Source organism: Lissotriton vulgaris, chromosome 7, assembly GCF_964263255.1.
Source record: "Lissotriton vulgaris chromosome 7, aLisVul1.2, whole genome shotgun sequence".
NCBI lineage: Eukaryota > Metazoa > Chordata > Amphibia > Caudata > Salamandridae > Lissotriton > Lissotriton vulgaris.
The window spans coordinates 1,538,627,849-1,538,641,586 of NC_141695.1; the positions used below are offsets into that span (position 1 = coordinate 1,538,627,849).

Consider the following 13,738-nt stretch of genomic DNA (forward strand, 5'->3'; position numbering starts at 1 on the left):
TGGCATCCATCTTAGATCATGGCAGCCATTTTGTGTTTCTTGCCCTCACATAAGCAATAACCTCTGATCATTTCATTTCGATTAAGGACACGTAGCCTTAGCCGGAGATTCACCTCTCCAAGTGACACGTGCACCTTGGAACAGATCACGCTGTAGCTGCATGACTCGACAAAGGCTGCCTCCTCTGCCCGAGGCCAGCCCCACCGAACTGGTTCTCGTGTCCATTGTCCTGATCATGATTAGGCGGCCGAAGCCGGTAGCCTTGCCCATTTACAACCCACAAGCATCCCTTATCCCACTTTTCTATCTTCCACACCTGGCTCCGTTCCTTTCTTTCTGAATCTTTATTAGGGGGAGGTAACGAAATTTATGATGAGGCGGTCCGGCTCTTGAATGCAATATTGACAAGGGATTGTGATGAACTAGTGGGAACCCCTCTTCGTAATGTTTGGCATCAGATATTATCGACGGTTCCTGTGTAACGCCAAATATTTATTGTTTTAGATACAAAGGTTTTGAGAATGTATTACATGTAAAGAATTCGCCCCCAGCTTAAAATTTAGTATATAAGGAGCAACCCTCTTTGTACAATTTGAACAGGCTCCTAGAATCTGCCCATGTGTGGTTTCTGTGACTTCTGTGTCCCTGCAGTAATAAACCTTTGGTCTTTGACGCCACCATCGAGAAGCCCGTGTTTCTGTTCATTTGTGCACCAAGGCAGGTGGAACTCCGGGGTCTTTGGGTGTTGTTCCCTGACACCTCTGGACGGAACCAAAAAGTCCAGAACTCCAAGTGGGAGACAGGGAGGGAGACACAGAGGGAGGGAGGGAGACACGGAGGGAGGGAGACACAGAGGGAGGGAGGGAGACACAGAGGGAGGGAGGGAAACAGAGAGTGGGAGACAGGGAGGGAGACACAGAGGGAGACTGGGAGACAGGGAGGGAGACACAGAGGGAGAGTGGGAGAAAGGGAGGGAGACACAGAGGGAGAGTGGGAGACACAGAGGGAGACACAGAGGGAGAGTGGGAGACTGGAAGGGAGACACAGAGGGAGAGGGAGACACAGAGGGAGACACAGAGGGACAGTGGGAGACAGGGAGGGAGATACAGAGGGAGAGTGGGAGACAGGGAGAGAGACACAGAGGGAGAGTGGGAGACAGGGAGGGAGACACAGAGGGGGAGTGGGAGACAGGGAGGGAGATACAGAGGGAGAGTGGGAGACAGGGAGGGTGACACAGAGGGAGAGTGGGAGACCACGATGGAGACACAGAGAGAGAGTGGGAGACAGGGAGGGAGACACACTGGGAGGGAGGGAGACACAGAGGGAGGGAGGGAGACACAGAGGGAGGGAGAGGGAGGGAGAGAGAGGGAGGCAGACACAGAGGGAGAGGGAAGGAGGAAGGGAGAGAGAGAGGGAGAGAGAGAGAAGGAGGGAGAGAGAGAAAGATGTGTGTATGCTGGGTCTGGTGGCTCAGTGGACGAAGGTGTCTGCTGCAGGGACCTGTGTTTAACCTCATGGTCACAATTATTGTTTGCTTTATCCCCGCCCTCCCCTTTGACCCAACCCCCACCAGTGCGGCCCTCAGCCACAAACCACACTGTAAATTTGGCCCCCGAGAGAAAGTTTGTGAGTACCCATGTCCTAGAGGGTGGGTCATGGTTATATATTGTTATCCAAGCACTGTGGGGGCTTCAGGGGCCCTTGTTACACTATCTCTGTCAAATCTGAAACGAAACTCAACTCACCTTTTAGGTGTGGAGAACATGCTGCAAAACTACAGGGTCTCCTGCTTCACATACAGAAAACCCATATAATTGACACCAAAGTTATTTTAACAGCCCATGCAGGACATATATGAACCCTGGGTAGAACAATGAAGATATAACACAATGTAGTTGGTAGATGTATAGTTTTATTGTCTACTTTATAAATAAATATATGACATTTTAGAATAGGTGTTGATGAGAGGGTTGCTGGACTGTCTTCATTCATCTCTGTTCCTTGGCCGTTCTTCAACTGTGGAAATATGTCGAAAGCAATAGAGCAGAGATCGAGTAGTGAACAGTGCATTAGGTTACTGTAGGAAGCCATCAAGGATTAAAAACTGCAATCCTCTTAAACTTTTGGTGGTACAAGCTTAACATCGCCACATATCTTGATGATGCCCTGAAAACAATAAAAGTATTGTTAGTTGAAGTATATTTTATTGCTGTGAATTTGCCAGCTCCACTGGTTGGAAAGTTTGCATTTACTAAATATGTAATTTTGTGGGAAAACCCCCTTTCATTGGCAAACCACATAAATAACATTTCCACTGTGCAAGGGATGCAGTTTCTCACCTAAATAGGAGCAGATCACATTAGACCTCAACCCTGTTTTAGGGATAGATGACGAACTCCTAATATAAGGGGGTCCATCCCAAATCAGAAGGGTATCGTCATCAAGGTGATATCAGGGGGAACAATAGTAGATATTTCCCAGATAGGGGCAAAAGGAACTGCAGAGGTCAACCTTACAAGGCCAGAGTAGAGGTATAGCCCAAATTCACAGGATAGTATCTGGAGCATTCAGGGAGGGTTTAAATGTCTCCATGCCTCGAGAAACAGTGAAAAAACAACAGAGGCTGAATGTGAGTATTTCTTAAGATGATCAAATAGGATATACACTTCACTTATGCTCTTGCTTCCTAATTCATATTTTTTCTCCAGTGCTTCTTATAAGTACATTTCGCTCTCTCACAGGAACAATTCAGAAACAGTCCTCCTTCTATTTCCTTAGCAGGAGGAAGACTGTCTCTTTTTCTATGACTTTATCTTTATGCACATCAGTGACTAGCAATCTATCCACCCAATCAGTCATCGAATCTCCTTAAGGAAACAAAAACTCAACAATAATTAATGGAGATTCATTCACATCTCCAGCCACTGACCACAGATAATATTTCCCTCCATCTCAATCCATCAACCTTCCTGACTGGCAATATGCATTGCAAGCAGTAGCGACTAAGTGGTGTATTAGTGTATTGCAAAGAATCTTTAAATTTTACAGCTCCATTCTCAAGTTGTCAAACAAGCTTTATTCGACGATTGTCATAAAAGCAACTGTACATATAAATACAAGCTCCATTCCATTTGGCAATTAGTCCAATACTCATTTTGTGGACAGGAAATGTAAACAATACTGCATGTCAGTGACACTATACTCATCCTTACAAAGCTTCACAAAATGAAATGTAGGTTAACTGTCCATACATGCCATGAAAAACACATGTCCTCATATCAAGCACTTTCTATGATTCATGACTGATTAATCAAGTAATCATACCTGCAGAAATCCCACTTGTATTTCATGTTTTGTCTCTCATGCTGTCTAAGTCCACGAAAACGGTTATCAGACTAAAGAGATATAGCTGTTTGGTCACTGTTAGACCCAGTAGTTTCTGGCTAGCTGGGACACCCCGAAGCTAGACAGAATCCACCAATCTAGATAAGATGCATATGATACACTTATCACAAAGTCTGTGCTACTCTGTGGTAGCTTTGCACAGAGCAGTCAGGCTTTTCCTCAAGATCAAAGTGTAAAGTATTGGCACAGCACCACCCTTGCAATACACTGAGTACACTACAAAAAGGCTCAACACAGTATGAATAAAACACTGGTATTTGTATTGCACATACATTGAAATCAAAAGTACATACACATTAGATATATGCTTTACAAGTATATGCAATTGTCAAACTCTCTCATTAGCAGCATAATGGCATGAACTTTTAAGGCCTTCATAGGCATTCACTTGTACAAGTTTTGACAATGCCTCATGACCCAGCCCCTTGGCCACTCAAACTACACCAGCCAACAATATAAACGTTGCACCTGCTGGCATCAATTTGATTAGATTGTCAGGACCACCTAAAGCGGAAGGAAACAGTTTCTTTGTTTTGTTCATCCCGATTAGGCCATCAAGGCACCCAGCGGCACCTTCACAAGTGTGGGATCCTTATCACCCTATGCAAAAGACTGTGACACCAGAAACTAGCACACTTACAGTTTGGAGAAATGTCCCCCCCCAGGCAGAGGTGCTAGCCACAATTGCTCCAGGCAGACAGCTGTGGGTGCACACAAGGTACAATGAGATCCCTTGGATCCAGTCATGATGTTACCAACAACAGAGTACCTTGTAGCAAGGATCTGTGGGGAAGGAGGCAATGACCTCGGACTGAGGCCGCAATGTCAAGTTCTGTTGTTAGCCTGATTTGGAGGTTGGAGACAGTCCAGGCTTCCGGATGTGGTCCTGTGGACTTGGCAAATGCCCCTCAACACCCTAGGGCACAACATGCTGTGAAGTGTGAGCTAGCACAGGTTTCTGGCAAGCTCGGGCCCCTTGGACTCGGCAAACTTCCCAAGAACTCCTAGAGCTCCTCATGTTATGGAACCTCTAGGTGGGCCGTTAATCCCTACAAGCACACACTCTGCACAGTGTGATTACTGCATCCATTAGGATGGTGCTTGCCCCAACCGACGATAATTTCCACCCCTTTCCACCGCACCCAGCACAGTCCTTACAATCTCATGGAGATGAGGAGACTCTTTCTGTCTCTGGGATCGTGCAGATAGGAGGCCAACCAATTGGCTCTTGAAGAGTGCTCAGTGCCACAATAGTTGACAATTAGCTGCAGGTCAGCAGCATCCAGGCAAATCCACTAAGTGATAGTCCCCTTCTTGGAGCACAACCAACCCCAGGCCACCACAAGCCTGTGGAAAATACAGTTGCAGTCCCTCCTGCCCCAATGGTTTCTCTTGTCGCTTTCCCAGCATTGAACCAGTAGTATGGATCAAATCCTGAAAGCATCTCTAAACTCCTGAGGACGGAGCCCCAATAATTATACCCACAATGATCTTTGAGGATGAGATCAGTTCAAAAGGCCAGCTTTGAAATGCACAGGCCATCTCTAAATGTAGTCCTGTCTGCCATCCTACCCAGGGAGGCTTAATCAATATCTTTTATGGGGCCAGGACCTGCCCCTTGGAATGGAAGTGCCAATTCCACTGCCTCTTATCCAACCTAGGAAGGCCCCTCAGAGTCAGGGATTTGCATTTTTCTTTGAGTAGCCCTAGTTTATTGTCATCTTGGAGGAATGCACAGCTGCAGCTGTCCCCACAGCACCCAGATGTGGATTGAAGACAGGCTGACAGGCACATCAGAGAGCCACAAGCATTGAAATGGCCGCTTTCCCAAAATGTCATTTCCACATTAGGAATGTCGAAACTACACTCACTATCAGAAAGGATTTGCCTTTACTAATCCATTGATATCAAACACCATACTGCTAATCATCTGCATGTAGGAAATACAGCTCAATAGCCTTTTCATAGATCCCAATGTTCATCAATGCAAGAAGCAGGCCTCACAATACTCGACACACCATCTGATGGTATTCACTAGCAGGACATGTAGCACACATGCACATGCCCTCCCTCTTCCCTACACTGCACCCTGCCCCAAGGGAGTACTTGGATGTAGCGAGAGACATGCAGAACTTGGGCAAATGTCTTTTAAATGCCAATCTGAGTAACAGTCCCCTGCACACACAGGCCTGCCATGACAAACTTGTGGTACATTTGAAGAGCTACTGCCTTGGGTGGCATAACCAGTGCTGCAATTCCCCAGTTCCCCAGAGTTTGAGTTGTATGCTCTAGGTATGTGTCTTACCACTGGACAAGGGACTTACAGCTAACTCAAATCAGCCAATCATGTATACACCAATCACCAGTATGTATACGACAAGCACAGCACTTTGGCACTGCATGACAGTGGAAAAGTACTCAAAGTCTTAACCCAGAAAAGCAATGTCCAAACAGGAGGTCGGAAGCCAAAAGCCAGAGGAGACCATGCCAAAGATATCATGCCTAACAGTCACATACTGTTTCTATAAGTTGTCTTTCAGAGTTCCCATCCAAAGGTTATCTGCCCTAAATATAGTCCTTGTTAAAATAAATGACAGATTGGCAGCCTGTAACATACAATTGTACAACCAAAGATCCAATACACCCTCATGCATCAAGCCATCTGCAGGGAAGTCTGGCCTTGCACATGATAAATTCAAGATGTGTGTAAATATAAAGATATGAATATCAGTTTAAAAGTAAATATAAAGAGGAACAATGTTCTCACCTGTTCAATTTTAAAGGCAGGCTTCATCAGTGGGAAGAATGGCAGGTTAGGTATATCCATTCCCCTCTTCAATTCGTCTACAAAATAAACATATGATGTTACACAAACTTGTAAAAATGCTAAATATTATGTTTCCAAAACTTAGAGAACTATCTCATTGAATATATAGTAAAAGCAGCCGAAGACAGAGAGAAAACCAAATTGAATGTATGTTGTGAGTGTACAGAATGCACAGTTTAAATTTCATTTTTCTTAATATACATTTATTTTTTTAGTACCAATAAAAATATGCCATTTATTGAAAATAAATTCTAAAATGTGTAGTTGATGTCAGAAAATTCAGGAAACGGTTGCATGTTTATAATACAACAACACCCACCCTATTCCTTAAGACAAACATCCAAATTCTATATAATATAATGTAATAAACCTAGATCCTATCTGATCACATCATTGCAGAACTTGTAATTCCATAATTTCTCACAAAAGACTGCTGAGTGTCATCATGAATCTATTAATCAAGATGTCAAGGCATGTTTAGTGGTGCAAACTCATTAACTCCATCTTCCTCAGGACAGACACTTTACAATTCATACATATCTAAATTAAACAAGAAAAGTCAAATCTTCACAATGTACCCAGACATATAATACACCCTAGTTTGATGGTAATACTGCTAGAAAATATTCCGAAATACTTCAACATCCATATGAGCACATCGCTATGTAAAATGAAGCAGATAAGCAGATAAATATTAGCAAAAACTCTCTACCTTTGGTCTAATCGGCCTCATGCTTCCTAAATTCACGGGTTTTATGTTTATTGTAATTTTGGGCATTGATGTAAACAGGTGCACTAGGAATCTCCCATTGCCTTTCAATAGTACACTCTCTTTTCCCAACAGTGGATTACTATTATAGTCACAGTTTTACACTGATGCAGAAAAGAAATGTGACTACGGAATATGTGAACACTCACCCTGTCCCCCGGCTCTATAATGGTTGCTGTTTTTGGTCTACCATTACACTATCTTAGAACTCATAATTCGTTTCAGTACATTAGATTGTATCTATTTGTATAAAAATATAATATATGGGAGTGTGCAATCCCTGTATAAAAGCTTGTTGAGTTCTGACATCACAATGCCTGCTGCCAGGGCCAGTAACGGAGTGGAAAGTCAGGACAAGTCTTGGAGCATAATTTAAGCAGCTGTTTAAAGAACAAAGACAAAACTTTGCTTTTTTCCCTCTGCTTTGGTTTTCTAGCTGTACAGTGACAAGCATAAAGGAAATATTTATGACCACATGTTTATTTTTTGCACTCCTTCCGTAATTATAGCAAGTTAGAATCTTTCTGTATTTGTTCTACACATTCAGACCTGCTGCACCTTTTTATTAAACCTGACTTGCATTAAACTGATTCTAACATAATTTTGCTAAAAATATCTAACAGCTTTTTGATTTGTTTCATTTTACACTACAGATTCTATTTTTATTCTTTGTGGCACAATGCACCAAGAATGTAAGTCGTTTGTAGGACAGTTGATGACATGACCATGTTTTTCAAGGAATAAAGAACCCCTTGCTGTAAAAGGCAAGGCCATAGCAAACTACCTTGAATTTCCACAACCTTATAATGGAAAAAGCCTTTCGCCTCGTTCCTTTATATATGATCATGGAACACCTAGGTGACCTGCAATATCCTTATAACGTAGGGCAGGGGGTACCTTATCCCATATAAAATAGGCAACTTGTGACACTCACAGTCACCTATTTTAAAGAAATGACAACAGATCTCAGCTGCAATAGCTTATAATAATTGATTTCTGATGTCACAATGCCTACCACCAGACCCAGCAATGGAGGGGAGAGGCAGGTGAGGTCAAGGGGCAGTTGTTTAAGGAACAAAACTGAATTGTGGCTTTTCTTTCTTCTGCTTTGTTTTCTTGCTGTACATGGACATGCAGAAAGGAGATATTTAAGGCAATGTGTTTATAGAAAAGTTAGAATCTTTCTGTATGTTTCTAAACATTCCAAGCTACTGTGCCTTTTTTTACATACAACTGAATTATAAACTTATTCTAAGATATTTTTGCAACAAACATCTTACAGATTTTTTGATGTATTTTATTTTGTGCTAGAGAGTCTATTTTTATTCCTCATGTTTGCAAACATGCTCTTCCTTTCATATGAAAGAACTATGCACCAAGGATAAAGGTGGCTTGTGGGTAAGGTGATGGTGTAACTATGTATTATACGGAACAAACTACCGACTGCCATGCATGATAATGATACTGCAAGTCACCTCAGAGTTCCATAACCTTATAAAGGAACTCAGCCTACGTCCTTGTTCCTTTATATGGTAACCAGACTTATCGGTCACTTGCAATATCCTTATAATGTACGGTAGCGGGTATTTTATCCTACATATGCATCACGTGTTAAGCCGCTGTGTGAATAGGGGGATTAACACTGAAAACGTTGAAATGTTGATGGGCGTGAAACATATAATTACATGCTAGTACTATATTTTCTTTCATGAATATTTGAATTTAGAGTCTGTCTATTCTCTAAATCACCATATCTAATCATACATGCTGTATCAATGAAATCAAATGCATATTAAAATCAATATAATACCAAGGAAAAAAACAATGGGACTGAATGTAATGGCTTGACAAAATATTAAATGTGAACTTTCACAGTTTTACTTCAAATAAATCATAAGGGATGATTCCAACCTTGGCAACAAGTGAATAACATGATTCCTGTTTGAAAAACATGAGATTTTCCGTGCTATAAATTTAAAGACAAGTGAAAATTCTATCCCCTCGTGTAATAGTGAAGCTGGACTCTGGAGAGTGTAGCAAATAACTGTGTACGGAAAACTGGTAACAAGGCAAACATAGATCAATTGTATCTAAGGACACTACAAGATAAAAGAGAACCAGGATACGTGGATTCCCCCATCTGGCATGACAAGAACATTTTGTGCCCTCTAAGGTGCGGCTGCCTCAGTGGTGCAGGCAGCCTAGTAACCAGATTGGCAGCTTCAAGCAACTTCCAGGAATAAAGGGTGGATATTTAAATCACAACACACCCTGTTGACACTCCCACTACATGTTTAATCTGAATGGGTGGACAGTGCAAGACCTACTTTGATTCGAGATCAGGTTTAGTAAGTAGGAAATCACATAACTAGATTTCAAAGAATCCATCAAAACCCGATGTACCCAGACGAAAACAAAATGTAAAAGTGAGCTCTAACTCACCAAAGTGAGACTGAATCCAAAAACAAGTCTTAAGTATATTGACTTAGCTTTATCGTCAGGAACACACATACGTTTTTTAACTCTTGAAAGAAGGCATGGATACAGGACTGGAAAAGGTAGTAATGTCCAATGTTCTTCTGATTAGTAAGGATTTTATGTGAAAAAATTGGAGTTTCCCAATCAATGGGTAAATGCTGATAAAAGAAGTTAGTATTTGACGTGCATTAAGAAGTATTTACTAGATGGCTTTATCACTTTTAGATACGTTACAACATCACAGGATGCAACGGCATTATCAAATCTCAGTGCACAGGCCTCCACAATATCTTACCATTCAACATCTTTAGCAGCCCTTGTTCTGCCAAGCTCTTTATTGAATTCTCCATTTTAGATACCTAGAAAGTAAAGAAACATATTTTAGCTATAAAGCAAAACACATTTTTATTTTATTTGACAATAATTTGAAGATAGCTTCCCATTTTTTAAGCATGACTTTGTATAATCTGGGCCATTTGATGCCTTTGTAAGGTCTGAGTGTGTAAAATACCTGACATCTTTTAGTAGAATGGTGGCTGTACATTTGTCACTGCTAATGCATGGTAGGCTGCCATGTTTCTTTTCAGTGTTTAGGATGTGGGGAAACCCAATAAACCCTTGTAGGCTTGGGCAATGATTGGTATAAGTAAATAGTGACTACAAGGGATTTTGTTTCACAATTAGTTTAGAAAAACTTTAAGAAGTTTGAATCAAAGGCTCATGAGATAATTAGGCCAAATGCATCCACAGGATTACTTAGATATTGATTGCACAATTTCTTTAGAAAGAGTATATTCAATCTCTTAACTGATTAAGTACAGGAAAAGAGTAGAAGCACACAGCCAAGGGAAGTTATGTTTAAAATCAATTATATTTGAAAAAATACCAAAGAACAAATCATGGGGACAAATGATAGAACAAAACTTTGAATAAAGGCCATGAAAAGCAGTGTGTTGATATTCACTCATCAATTCATAACATTTCATCAGCTCCTAAAAGAATTTTAAATGAAGAAAGCCAAACACAACATATGTATAAAGGTGTTCTTGAGTGCATGAAAGCTGGGGAGTTGATGGCTTTGGTCAACGTTTCGGTCTTTTCTCTTGAGTTTTATAGGACCATCTTCAGGACTTAGTATTTCATCAAGTAAAAAACCCCTTCAATGAAATTGGTGTCTGGGACTGATCTTCCAAGTGGGTATAGATTTTGTAAAGAAGAATCTGCCAAAGATTAAATCAACACTACTGAACGCGCACTCTTAAGTGCATCAGCAGTGCACTGTGAATCGGAGCATTTCGCAGGCCTGTCACAGATAAGAAATGCTATCAAAACGAAATCCTACAAAACAATATACTACTGGCCGGCAGCAATTCATACCCGGACAACGTCCGGATGGGCTACTAGTAGTCACCATATAAAAGCACAAAAGGAAACTACTGACAAGCAACCATCCAACAGACTAACTTCTGCTATTGCACATACAACCTACCAACACACTCTGGAAGGTAGTTTTGAATTCTTTAGCACAGGAACAAGCCATGACTCATTAGAGGTGAAGCCTCGAGCGGGACAGCTGCCCTACTCTCATCAATGATTACCAAGAGCATCTGAATGTAGTTTATGCCATGCAGTTCTTCGATAGGCTTTATTTCTAAAAACAGATATTTTCTTGTGCAGAATCTGTGTCGGCAGAGCTATGCTACAGGCACGAGGATTTCTCAAATCTGAATTGCAATCATGGCTCTTGCACCTGGTGTCTAAGAATAAGAAATAGCATTTTTATATTCCTATATATCTGTTTCCTAATACAAGTTTGTATCAATTCAAACAGTTTTCAGCTGTTCTGCATTTTGAGGGAACACACAATACGCACAAGTTCCCACACGTGGCTGCTGCAGGTAAGAGCGGTAGGGTCGGTTGGGGGAACTTTTGAGAGACGACCACAAGGGAAAATTAAATAAATAATTAATGTTCACTCGTGGTTGTCTCCCTCCCCTGGCCCCACTGTCCCACCGCTCCTACCTGCACCGGCCGCGGCGGCATGTTCCTTCACCCAAGAGCGGTCTTAAGGTCTCCTTACTCACTCACAGCGGCGGTTGGTCCAGGTAAGCACGGTGCAGTAGGGCGGGACATGTTGACAGATGACAGAATAGGATTTATTTATTTATTTTTCCCTATTGCGTCGTCTATCAACATCCCCGCCATGCTTACCTGCACGGACCGCTGCGGATTACTCATAAACTCATGAGTTGCTGATAATGTTATACTTCAGGGTCATGTGAAGTACATTTTAGAAGGTGAGGTACTTGCTAATAGGAAGCATTGTACTAACTCACTCTAACTCTTGTAATAGATTTGTGCCTCTTGAGTTCAATCTATTAGGTCCTCAAAGGGAACGTAAGAATTTTTCCTTATCAGTTAATTCTGCACGTCAGCCCATTTAAATGGGTAACAACCTACCGTTTCGCTATCTATTTGAAGTGAATACTGTGGTTTCCTTTTTGCACTCTTATTTATCTTTTACACTTTGTATTTTCCAATGACCTACAATGATAATACGTCATCAGAATCAGCATATGAGTGGTCGCTACCTGCCTTATCTACAGAGCTTACAACAGCTCTCCCCTCTGCTGATGGTCGCACATTTGCTGAGGGATCTGAACAGGGGTTATTCGTTGGTTCAAATGCTGACAAAGCCATCCTTGGTAATTTATTATCTCCAGTTTTTCCTGTAGGTTTGCAACCATCTTGCTTTGATGCTAGCCCTACTCCTTGTCCACCATGCCCTGCCATACTTGGCTCGGCAGGAATGGGGATGGGGGTAATCGACCCTTGTTTGTCGAAGCTACGGATATGCTCCTGGAACATTGCTGGTCTTGAATCAAAGCTTGATCTGCCGGATTGGGGGACCTTTATAGATAATTCTGACATTTGGGCATTCCAGGAAACCTGGGCCCTTGGGCCTATATTTCGTGTTGGGTTTCTGAACTACTCTAGACCTGCAGTGAAGGGTGCAAGGGGTAGACCAGTGGGTGGTCTAGTCATCTGGGTACGCCAACATGCAGGTGTAACAGTGGAAGAGTTCCCATTGGATAACCCCGATATGTTAGCCATACGGGTAATCTCGTCTTCAGGACTGAATATGGTGATTGTAAATACCTACATGAGGGGTATCCAAGGGGGAAAATGTTCTCCTGCTGCGTTGTTGTTGGATGGATTCCTAAGCTCTTTACCGGTGAATACAAACAGGGTGGTATTGGGGGATTTTAATACCTGTTTCGAACCTATGGGGTTGGATGATGGTATGCTCACCGAGGACGAGGATTCTTTGTGGGGCATCCCGGGTCTGGAACTACAACCCATCAAGAAATGGTCCCAATCAGCCATATTTTTGAAGGGTCTTTGTTTGAACCAGGGAATGCGTGCAGTAAATGGGCGTCTGAAGTCCGATAGGATGGGGGCAATGACTTTTGATAATGGTAGATCTGGCTCTCGTATTGACTATATCTTGGTGAATGTGGAAATGTGGCCTAGTTTGCTGGATATGGTGGTAGTAAATAGAGTCGAGAGTGACCATCATCCCTTGGTTCTATCGATTAAAGAAGGAGCTTTTGCAGTACCTACGGTGGCAGAGGCGTCCCTGCCACAGGTCCTATTGACCAACAATGAAAGAAGGGTTAGTTGGCCCAAAATAGCCCTGGATGAGGAGGTTCTGTTAAGGATTAGAACCATGTTGAGGGATACAATGACCCAAATCAGCGGGTTCAGTCAGGAGTCGGCCCTTCTGGATAATATTACATCTCTACATAGTGACCTTTTTTTAAATCTCAAAACCTTCTTTATTAAATCTATTGCCCCTAGTAGGCATAAGCTGAAACCCTTAACTTGGTATGATAGCGCCTGCAGGGAATCACAAAGGGCGCTACATGCAGCCTTAAGATCAAGAGATCAGACCCTAATTCGTTGCTGCAGGGCCACTTATAAAGTTGTGCAGGCCACTGCCAAGAAGAATTGGGACGAGATCCGTTGGAAGGAATTGTTGGAGGCTTGCCAGAGTAATAACATGACCAAATTCTGGCGGCAGCTTAAATGGGGCAATCGCCCACAGGACAGATCCCCCACAAATAGTGTAGAGCCAAGGGAATGGGTTGAGTATTACGGGAACCAATTCAAAGAGAATGTTTAAAGTCCCGCTAATTTGACGCATTTTACTACCAACGAAGCTTTGGTTTTTACGCCTACTGAAGTTAGGGCAGTAC

General features: G+C 42.3%; 1 protein-coding gene across 1 annotated transcript in view; it reads right to left on the reverse strand.

Annotated features, from left to right (window-relative positions):
- Positions 1–1,892: 1,892 nt before the first annotated feature.
- LOC147705954 (BPI fold-containing family C protein-like) overlaps positions 1,893–13,738 on the reverse strand; it is a 60,981-nt gene continuing 49,135 nt past the window's right edge. The window contains exons 14-16 of the mRNA XM_086932420.1: positions 9,775–9,838; positions 6,173–6,249; positions 1,893–2,166 (exon numbers count right to left, since the gene is read on the reverse strand). Of these exons, the coding sequence (XP_086788546.1) occupies positions 2,116–2,166; positions 6,173–6,249; positions 9,775–9,838 (192 nt within the window). The 3' untranslated portion in view covers positions 1,893–2,115. The remainder of the gene's footprint in view (positions 2,167–6,172; positions 6,250–9,774; positions 9,839–13,738) is intronic.